Source organism: Vanessa cardui, chromosome 2, assembly GCF_905220365.1.
Source record: "Vanessa cardui chromosome 2, ilVanCard2.1, whole genome shotgun sequence".
Lineage (NCBI taxonomy): Eukaryota > Metazoa > Arthropoda > Insecta > Lepidoptera > Nymphalidae > Vanessa > Vanessa cardui.
Window position 1 is genome coordinate 1,679,228 of NC_061124.1, and position 12,227 is coordinate 1,691,454.

Consider the following 12,227-nt stretch of genomic DNA (forward strand, 5'->3'; position numbering starts at 1 on the left):
TGGAACAGACACTATCCAAACTTGAATTTATTTGAAACTTAAAGCTTTTTTGACTTACAGTATTTACGTTTAACAATTAAGGGAAATTATTAGATAAAAAAAGTTGTTTCTGTTGTTTCATATATGTAGCTGTTAATGAGTAAAATATATAAGTAACCAATTACATTCAAACTTAAACTCAAATTTCTTCATTCAATATGGAAGCATAGACTTACTAATTGGTACATAGTCATATAAAAACAACCACTGGTTCGGAAAAGAACATACCCTGACTTAAGAGCAAAATAAACTCATCAACAGACCTCTGAAACTATAGGATCCTTGGTATGCATGGTACATGGAAGAGGAGTTCCTGTGCCTTGAGCCACTTTCAGATTACCATGTCATTCGACTATGATTTTGTGACTAATAAGTTCTAGGGATCAGAATCAGGCCAAGAAGTTGGTGAGCAATACTTCTGCAATAAAAGAAAACAGGAAGAATGCATTCGATATGATGAGACCTAAATCAAACTCTTTTTCTCATACGAAGCCAAACAAAACTAATTAGCAACTATATTCCAGCATCCAGAAGCAGAACAACCCCAATCCGGCTGGTCCCCGTGGGGTTGCTAGACCACCACCCCCTAGAATCAAACCATAAGTTCTATTAAATGGGATATCATTGGTCTATGTGAAGTAAGAAGAATAGGAGAAGAAATACGGGAATACAATGAATACATTTTTTACTTCTATGGTGAAAAACAGGGTATATATGGAATAGGCTTTTTAATAAAGCAATACTTAAAAGACAAAATAATCAGTTTTCAAGGTGTATCAGATAGAATTGCAATTCTTAATATACAATTACCAAAATTTAAACAACCATGGTCGATCATCCAAGTCCATGCACCCACAGAACAATACACTATGGTGGTGAAAAATAAATTTTACAATGATCTGACAGAAATAATGCAAAAAACAAACAAACAAACAATTTTGATGGGAGACTTCAATTCAAAGGTAGGTAAGAAAACAAATAAAGATGAATTTGTCATAGGAGATTACAGTAGTGGAGAAAGAAATGAGAATGGACAACGGCTCATAGAATTCGCCCTCGCAAACAATTTGAAAATCATAAATACCTTCATCAAAAAGAGAAAGACAAGAAAGTGGACATGGATATCTCCAAATGGTAGAGACAGAAATGAAATCGATTTCATTCTAACAAAAGAAAAGAAAATATTTAATGACATCGATGTAGTAAATAAACTAAATTTTAATACAGATCACAGAATGGTAAGAGGAGTTATATTATGTGGAAAAAAGAAATCAAGAAAACACATTACCTCGACAACCCATAATACAATGATAACATCGCCTATACCACAGGATGTCCTAAAAGAGTTAAAAAATAAATTAGAAGAAATCGAAAGATGCAATACACTGAAAGAAAAGTATGATTTTCTGGAAAAGGCACTGACAAATGTAAAAATAATGTGTACTAAAAAAGAGAAGAAAAGTAAACTAGGAGAAGAAGCGATTAAACTAATGAACGAGAGGAAAATAATGTTAAAGAAACGAAAAGATAACCGTCATAACATCTGTCATATCAGCAAAAAGATTCAACTATCAATACGAAAACATAAGAAAGCAGAGAGACTAAAAGTACTTATTAAACAGATAGAGAAAACAGGTGGACTTAAAAAAGGTTTAAAACAACTAAAAGAATACACTCAATGGATACCTAACATAAAAATAAAACATAAGGAGAATAATGATAAAGTAGCTATAAAGAGATCATCAATAGCTAAAGTGGCTACTGAATTCTATAAGAAACTATACACGGAGACAGAAGAAAAAATAGCCACAGAAACAGAGAAATATACTAATGAAGAAGCACTGCCTTGTATACTAGAAGCCGAAGTTGAAAGAGCTGTAAAAACACAAAAATGCGGCAAAGCACCCGGAGACGATAATATTTCGAACGAGTTACTGAAAGACACTTTACCCGTTATATCCAAAGCGTTGACGAAAGTATTTAACGATATATTTACTACTGAACAAATACCAACTCAATGGACGAAGTCAACTATTGTATTGCTCTATAAAAAGGGAGACAAAAATGATATAAGTAACTACAGACCCATATGTCTAATGTCCAATATATACAAAGTGTTTTCTAAAATAATACTTGCTCGAATAACAAAACGCTTAGAAGAAAGCCAATCGAGAGAACAAGCTGGATTTCGCGCTGATTATTCTACCATTGATCATATTCACGTGATTAAACAAATTATTGAAAAACTTAATGAATATGGCCATCATTACTACATAGCATTTATCGATTATAATAAGGCTTTTGATTCTCTTAGTCATAATTATATCTGGAAAACTCTAGAAAAACAGGGCGTAGAAAGAAAATATATACAAATCCTAAAAGGAACATACAAAAACTCAACGGCAAAAGTCAGACTTGAACAATTGGGAGAAGAATTTAGTATCCAGAGAGGTGTCAGACAAGGTGATCCATTATCCCCAAAACTTTTTACGGCAGTGTTAGAAAATATATTCAGAAATTTAGACTGGGAAGATTTTGGAATTAATGTACATGGAAAAAACCTAAATCACTTAAGATTCGCTGACGACATTGTACTATTCTCAGACAGACCAGATATACTACAAACTATGTTGCAACAATTAGATAAAGAAAGTAAAAAAGCTGGTTTATCAATGAATCCAGAGAAAACTAAAATAATGACGAATGCGATAAAAGAAAACATAGAAATAGGACAGGAGATTATCAAATATGTCGATGAATACGTATATCTAGGACAACTAATATCAATAAAAGACCAATATTCAAAAGAAATAGACAGAAGAATTAGCAACACTTGGAAACGTTACTGGTCCCTGCAAGAAATATTCAAGAACGAAACAATACCAATTTCGGTGAAAAGCAAACTGTTCAACGTGTGTATCCTCCCATGTCTCACCTACGGGTGTCAAACTTGGCCTGCCACCAGTAAAAATATCCAAAAACTTGTAGTTTGCCAACGCAATATGGAACGAAGTATGCTAAGCATAAGGCTACATGACAGATGGTCGATCACAAAAATAAGGAAAAAGACGAAAGTGAGCGATATCTTACAAAAGATCAAAACCCTGAAATGGAACTGGACTGGCCACATTATGAGAACAAACAAAGAAAAATGGACGAAAGACGTAATGGAATGGTATCCTAGGAATGGGAAACGACAAAAGGGGCGTCCAACCAAAAGATGGGAGGATGACCTACCAAAAGGTTGGAGAAGACTTGCTCGTGACAGACACGAATGGAAAAAACTAGGGGAGGCCTATGTCGAAAGACAACCTGACCAACGAACTGGTTGCTGTAGAATTGAACATATCACTTAAATTAAGCATATTTATTGTAACCATTATTTATAGTGTTATTAGTTATAATAGTGTTGTAAGTTATTTGTAAGTATTTTGGTCAGCGAATAAAGGCTTTTATTATTATTATTATTATAAGTTCTAGGGATACTAGTAAAAGATAGGAAAATAGTTTTTGGTACCAATTCAGTAGGAGTGAGGGAAATAGAACTAGTTGACATAAATCTAGTTGATCGACATTTAATTTGTTCTAGTTTTCGCGCTGAGTTTCGATCTCGCCTCAATCGGTTGTAGGTTTGAGGTAACAAGCCTTTATCCTTAAGATACAAGCTTATTTCATAGCAAATAGTATCAAAATCAGATAAGCTATAAAAGCGTAACAAGCATACTGAGCTACTCTCATCCAATGATGTTCTAGTAAACAGATATGTTATTAACACGCAAAAAGTGAAGACTAGAAAACGTCCTAATTGGGACGTTTGCCCTTAGTTGTTTTACGTAGTAATACGTTACAATACATCATAATTACGTAGTAATACGTTTTGCGTAATTAAAACATCTAGTTATCCCTTTTACTTATTGTTTTTATCAAGCTATGCTCTTTACTTTTAACGAAATGTAAAAATAAACTAAAATAAACGGTCCCCAGCGCGGCACACTTTTTTCTGTTGTTTAGTATGGGTATAACATATCTGTTTATTAGAATATTATTGCTCTCATCTATTTTGATGTATAAAATGCTGCTTTATTGAGTATCTCTTCATTGCACACTAATTATATAACAAGTAAAAAATATATCGTTTATAGTCCTATTATAAATGTTGAAGTAGGTACTGGAGTTATCAGTTTGAGTGAACAAACCTACATTACCGTCTGAGTGGATGCTTATGGGAGACTCGTAATAGAGCCACTTAGACAAATACTAATTGAGTTCTACGTATTGACTCCCCGCTAACAAGCGATCACCACTCAGTGCGATGGCTAAAACAATATCATAATTATTTATTTTGTTTTATTACAGTTATGTAAGAGATGGCCTCATAGTTCTGAGTTTACGTGAATTACATTCATTTTATATATATTTTTTTATTTTATGGAATAGTTTAGCGGACGAGCATATGAGCCACCTGATAGTAAGTGGTCACCATCACCCATAGACAATGACGCTGTAAGAAATATTAACTATTCCTTACATCGTCAATGCGCCACCAACCTTGGGAACTAAGATGCTATGTCCCTTGTGCCTGTAGTGACACTGGCTCACTCACCCTTCAAACCGGAACACAACACGTGCGTACTGTTATTTAGCGGTAGAATATCTGATGAGTGGGTGGTACCTACCCAGGCGGGCTTGCACAAAGCCCTACCGACAAGTAAATAGAGACTGTAGATCACATGTTCAATCCCAAGCAAGCACAAAGAATTTGTCATTCATATCCTGCCCGGGATTTTCTTTGCAAAGATTTTTCATAGGTGGCAACGAGCTGGAAGCTCACATGGTGGAAAGTGACATCCCCATGGACATCTGTAACACCTGGGACTTGCAGGTGCTGGTTACTAGTTAGGATTCGTCTGAATAGATACCACCCGTTCATCGGATATTTCTAGATCTGGTTTACAGGGTGACTGAGCCAGTGTATGTATAAGGACTTTAACATCTTAGTTCCGAAGGTTGGTGACGCATTTTGGCCATAAGGAATATTTAATCTTGGCGCATTTGCTTGAATGAATAGAAACATTGGTTGGATTGGTTTAAAATTTACCAGATGTGTTTCACCTGCATTGGAGCAGCGTTGGGAATTAAACTGCTAACAGTGAATCATTTCGGGAGCGGCTCACTGGAGCCGCTCCGAGCATCTAAATAATATTGTGTGGCTCATTCTAATTAACATTAGGTATTAGTATTCCGATACCTAAAGAAAACTAAAATGTTGTTGTTCTTTACTTTGCTAAATCTTTAAAGCCTTTCCCAGATGAGCAAGCAAGTTACTTTCTAATAAGAAAATAAATAAGAACTTCTTTCAAAAATACAAAAAAAAATCAGAAATGTATTACAGCATCTGTAATGTTCCAATTTCAAATCGTAACTTTTAAAATGTATTTGAAATTCCCACTTACTGGATATTCGAAATTTGAATTTCGAACTCAATCAAATGTCGGTATAATTTACATAATATTCGTCCCTACACGAGTACTCGACTTCTATACACGTTCGTTTAAAAATATTATTATTTATTTTCAAATTTAAAAATGGAACATTTGAAATCGTACTCCGCAAATGCTATTCTATTAGTGATATTATTCTACGTGTATTATCAAACGATTGTCCTTTTGCGTGTCCATTTGAATAACTAGTTTTAAACTAAGTGGACTACATTGTACTACCACTTGAATTACAATCGAGTTTGTTTTTTTTTTTATTTAACTGATCACGCTTCTTGCCTAAGGCATGGTTTTATTCAGATGAGTTTTAAATAAAATAAATGAATGCTGATAAGGTTTTTTTATTTATATTACAGAATAATTTAAAATTACAATAATCTTTTTTAGTATATTAAATTAATTCACGAATAACATAAAACTATCGGTTATTTTAAATATAAAATAATCCTAACGAATTCATTATCACATATAAGTAAATTTTTTCTTTGATCGAATTCGAATTAATTCTAACCAATAATTTCGACTTCAAACTTAAACTCAAATAACTTTACTCAATATAGAAGTATTACACTGTCTTATTGATGGTCAATTGAAAAGGTACCACCGGTTCGTATTTTTTTTACTGATTTCCCCTTAGAACACTCGAGTCAAATATATTATTGCATAAACGCACTTAAGTTCACTTTAATTTTCTGCACATTTTTGCTTAATTTTTCTTTCAGTACCATCCTTCTACAAACTATGAAAAAACGTTGAAAAAAAAGATTAATAAAATTATTAAATCGGTTTTAAGTTGTGGCGTGTTAAACAGCAATAGGAATTTATTTTACAAATACAGACAACATTAAAAATTACATACGGATAATATTAAAAAAAAAGTCGATTCAACAAAAGTAGAAATTTCCAAAAATACTCAAATTATAAATTAACCTTTTCCAAATCTAAGCTCTTTTGTAAATATACTTTTGCCTGCGCGTTGATTCAGAAGTATATTAAAAAAGTACATCATCTCACTTACGTTAAAAAAAACTGTTAACAATATAATAGAAATGCTTTAAAACAGCGCGCCGGTACATCTGTCACCCGCATAGCCTCGGAAACCGACTACAGTGTGGACAACCGTTGTAGCTTTACGAGTTACGACACTTAAGAGTATCAACAATACTAATACAATTAATGTACAGCGTGATGCGCAATTGATAACGATTGGTTCCGTATGTTTTTTTTTTATGTAGCTTCATCACACAAATTACAATATTTTACTGTTTTGTAAACAAACTGTTTGATAATGTGATATCCGGAGATGTATGATACAAAATAATTTGGTTTTTATCAATTAAGCTCACTCACTGAGCACTATAAACATTTCTGTCGGATTAAGTTAATATTAAAGAGAGTTTAAGCTCTTATTTTTTTTAAGAATTGAATACAAACGTCAAGACTATTCTATTATACTAAAATTTTATACAAAATTAAAAACGAGCATTCTCGTGTTTCATAAGATATTAATAATTTATATCGATTTAATTATTTAATTGAAAAAATCTGCATAATCTCTCCAGGTATTTTCGTTATTATAATATTACATAGTTTCAAAATTGACAAGTACAGCTAGCGCACGCTACTCTAAATGTGTGATCATTAGACATTAGGGCTGCGCGTGCGCACAGCACGTTATAACGTCATTATCTCCATTGTATCGTCACCGCTGCCAATTGATTGGGGTAAACACAATTTATTATTTATTACTATCGTGTAATTTTTCAAACTGTCACGATAAGGGAACATTTGATTGCTTCTAGCTTCCTTAATTATAATACACACGAAATGACGTAACAAAATCACATACAGTTAAAATCTGTAAATAATATAATAAATATTTTAAAATCTCGTTCATATAAAAAACAACGTGGCAGAATTTCTATGAAATTAGACGCATGCAGGTTTCCTCACGATGTTTGCCTTCACCGAGCACGTGATGCATTATAAACAAATCAAGCACGTGAATATTCAGTGGTGCTTGCCTGGGTTTGAACCAGTAATTGTCTGTTAAGATGCACGCGTTTCAACCACTACGCCATCTCAGCTCTTGTATATTCCGATTCTATATATAATTTAGATTTAATCACAAATGTTTATTTAATAAAATGAAATATTTATATGGTAATAGCAAATATTAGTAAAGAGATTGGAAACGTCCAATTTCAATAAATATACAAATAATCATTAATGTTGTTTGTTGTCAACTAACAACTCTATTTACGTATAGAATAACATTAATAAAAAACATAATTTATTTATGACATTAGTAATACATTTAATATAATATTAAGTATATGGGCAATGATGTTGTAGTAAACAGATATCTTATTAACGCGCAAAAAGTGAAGACAAGAAAACGTCCTAATTGGAACGTTTGCCTTTAGTTGTTTTACGTAGTAATACGTTATAATACATCATAATTACGTAGTAATACGTTTTGCGTAATTAAAACATCTAGTTATTCCTTTTACTTATTGTTTTTATCAAGCTATCATTTTTACTTTTAACGAAATGTAAAAATAAACTAAAATAAACGGTCCCCGGCGCGGCACACTTTTTTCTGTTGTTTAGTATGGATATAACATATCTGTTTATTAGAATATCATTGTATATGGGGATATTTATTTATTAGGGGGGAGGGGGTCGGTCATTTATTTTTTTTTACAAGGAGGTGGGAAGTAGTTTCGTTAGTTCGTTCGTAAGATCGAAAAAATGCGCAAAGTTATAATGATTTGAAAAAGCTTGCGAAATCACGCGATTGCTGAGATTCGCTCGGATACGTAACGAACCTTTGAAAATACAAATAAACAATTTAAAAAAATATATTTTAACAAAACATTAAAACAATGTTTTATAAATCCGAACTCAGTTTGATTAGATATTACATTTATTTAACATCATAGGTTCATTCGGTACAATTTCAAGTTGTACAATCAATCACCCTTAATTTTTAAGATAACCCCGTTTTAAACCCCGATTCTGACCACCGAGCGCTCTCTTCTGCTTTTTCTTCTTTTTTTCTCCAGTCACCTCACAATGTGTCCCGCCATCCAATTGGTCAGCCGAGCTAATTCCGCTTTCTTAACCAACCACGATGCAACAGTGTTACCAGCTCTAAATCAAAATAACATGAATAAAAATCATCACATATGCAAATGTGTATTCACTCTCTCGTTTAAATTACGTAATAAATATTAAAAAGGAGGAGGTTTTCTGATTCTTCCTTTTTCTTATAATACATAATATATTTAAAAAATATAGCGGATTTTTTTTAATGTAATAAATGAATGGCTCCACTTTAGCGACCAAGACTTTGGCTTAAGATTTAATGGAGTTACTTAGAGTGCAGGTAACTCGAAGTCGTTAAGGATCTACTAATTAGTAAATTAACTATTAATAAGATAATAAAATAAACTATATTTGACAAGACCTAGGTCTATCAAACCATAAGATGTCAAAAGCTAGATAAACAACGTTTGATATCGAATGGACGCGATACATGAATAATCTACGATATTCCTTAAGGATTAACGAAAAAAAAAACGCTTTGAACATCGACGAAATTAATATCGGAACTTTGGAGGGACAATCCGAGTGGATATATATATATGTATGTATAAATAAATGTACGTATGGCGTTCGTAAATCTAAGCTTTTGCTATTATTTCCTTTTCGATTGGGATAAACTGTATATTTATGGTCATCTGATGGTCACACTGCAGATTCGTGGTACCACATTAACATACCTACAATCGAAACTGGACTCTAGATGATAATACAACATCTATGATAATATTTTAAGTGAAAATGTTGAGAAAAAAATATAAATAAAAACATAGTTTTGCTATATTCGACTGTTTCATGTATTGATATTATTATATTATTTTAACATATATATATATATATATATATATATATATATATATATATATATATATTATTTTAACATATCTTTCCAACAATAACATCAATCAAAAAAAACTTCTTTAAAAAAAGAAATCCAAAAATTATCATACGCTTTGAATATTCAATTTAACATGTATTAAAATTATTAATAAAAGTCCATAAATGTTAACATAAAACACAGTCGTAAATCGAAAGATTGAAAACAATTGCGTTATGTAGAAACGACAGATGCTGTAAACGGTAACCCTTCCCTTAGAACAGAGTTTTATCCAAGTCACATACTTTTGGTCACGCGCCCATTGTTAACAATTTAAACTACATATTAATTCAACAATGGCCGATTGTTCGGTAATGGCTGACCATTTTTGCATTAAGTGCGGCCTAATTATTTCGTTAGTATAATTATAAGCGCGTGCGCGTGTGGACGTGTCTTTGAATATAAATTTTTAATAATTACGTTCAGTTATTAGGTTAGCAAGGGCGTTGGAGGTCAATGCCCTATGATTAACTGGATTACATAAAAACTGTTTCGAAATTATTATTTTTTAATTCTACTCATAGGGATACAGGATTTTATATATTTATTAACATAAGAATTAATAACAGTAAATGCTTAAATATATACAAATATGAACTAAAACTAGTTGCTGTATAAATCTTGACCGCGTGGAATGGTGGCAAGAATGCTAGCAGCTTTTCCCCGTTGAATCGCAATTCCGATGCTCGGGCCAAAAAACGAACCAGCCCTCCTGTCACCAGTGGAGGCAATGTGGCGAGGTGTTATACTTTTGATGAAGCTTTTTGCACCACTACTCCAAGGGCCAAGCGTTTCGACAGCAAATGGAACAAAAAATATTATAATTAATAAAAAATAAAACAATTTAATGTAAGTCAATATTAAGTACTTATTTCCTAATAATATAACGGTATTATAAAATTGCTGGTATTTACAGTGTTTTTGTTGATCTTGATCGTTGACAAGAAATACTTGATACTTAGTTACAGCTCTGTTCGATCCCGGTTGTGTGAATTCACTTATTGGTAATTTGGGCGCCAAACAGTAATAGAACTCGAGTCTTGGCGCCCAATGTTGGTGGTGCATTGGCAATGTAAGGGATGTATACTATTTATATACATATGAGCGTTGGTATCACTTATCATTCGTTTGCCCATATTTTAGATTATTTATGATTAATAATTATAAAAAAAATACAGTGCCAATGTCTATGGCCCATCTTGATCGCAATCCTTCTTTATAATTTTTAATAAATAAAAGGGAAGTCGAAAAGGAAAACATAAGTTTAGCATCAATTTTAAAAACGTAAGTCGAAAAACATTAGGCTTTTATCACACCGATACTTTTACATGCGGTAACGAAATACCGTTTCACTCTTTCAAACATAACCTGTATAGCGTTGTCTTTGTCTATTCTAACATCGCACGTATAATGCGTCGGTGTGAAAGCGAAACATTATCGTTAAACATGAATGTCAAATTAATGGAGCGCATACAATGAAATTCATAACAGTAAGAAAGCCACGAAACCAATACGTACGTTACACACGGACAAATCGACAAACGATAATTTTATGTGCAAATTATGTATATCTTAAGTGTGATCGAAATACGAACGCGTACAGTTCGGTACAAAAGTGTTATTTAGTAATATACTAAAAGTTAATATGAGCTGAGATGGCCCAGTAGTTATAACGTGGGCCTCTTAACCGATGATTGTGGGCTCAAACTCAGGCAAGCATCGCTGAATATTCATGTGCTTAAATTGTGTTTAAAATTCATCTCTTGCTCGTGAGGAAACCTGTAAATGTCTAGTTTCACAGAAATGCTACCACATGTTTATTCCACCAACCTGCATTGGAATAGCGTGGTGACATATGCTCCGAATCTTCTCCTCAAATGGAGAAGAGGGCCTTAGCCCAGCAGTGGGAAATTTACAGGCTGTTGTTGTTATACTAAAAGTGTCTCACAAACATTCGTTAGTGTAACTGTTTTTTTAATGTATTTGTAGGCGGATAAGTAAGTATGCTACCTAATGGTACCACCGCCTACAGACATTAGCTCTATATGATATATTAACTATTCTTTAGTTCGGCAACACGCAATCAACCTTGGGTTATGAAATGGTTAGATGTTATGTTCCTTGTGTCTATAACGATTCCATTACTTTTATGGGCCTAGTGGAATAAAGAATCTTTTGACTTTTATATGATATTCAATAATGTGGTGTCAATAAATTTAAATCGTGAAAACATGCTAAGCTCGTCAACTTTTATAATACTAGTGGTCGCCCGCGGCTTCACTCGAGTTTTAGAGTGTTGGTTGTCGTGTGTAAGGAAAAAACAGCTTATGCCCATTCTTGGAGTTCAAGTATATTTCCTATTGAATTTGATGAAATTTAATTTGGAAAACGGTTTGGTCGTGAAGAAGTGACAGACAAGAGTTACTTTCACGTTTATAATATTAATATTGTTTATATACTAAAACCCTCTCAGAAACGCGCTGTGTTTTCTAGTATAAGTTTTACGTACCAATAAAATTAGTTTAGTAGTTGTTTGCAATTTAGAATTACAAAATAAATATCGCCCCATTTTTTAATATCGATATTAAATAATATATAAATTAATTTACTTTCTAATATATAAAGTAAGATTTACGTGCGTAACTGTACGGTATGGAGCATATGCCAGTACAACACTCATTTGAATACGGAAGGGTTACCATGTG

General features: G+C 32.7%; 1 protein-coding gene across 1 annotated transcript in view; it reads left to right on the plus strand.

Moving 5' to 3' along the window:
- Positions 1-1,475: 1,475 nt before the first annotated feature.
- LOC124539331 overlaps positions 1,476-12,227 on the plus strand; it is a 29,168-nt gene continuing 18,416 nt past the window's right edge. The window contains exons 1-4 of the mRNA XM_047116697.1: positions 1,476-2,112; positions 2,644-2,801; positions 3,080-3,203; positions 4,848-4,921. Of these exons, the coding sequence (XP_046972653.1) occupies positions 1,476-2,112; positions 2,644-2,801; positions 3,080-3,203; positions 4,848-4,921 (993 nt within the window). The remainder of the gene's footprint in view (positions 2,113-2,643; positions 2,802-3,079; positions 3,204-4,847; positions 4,922-12,227) is intronic.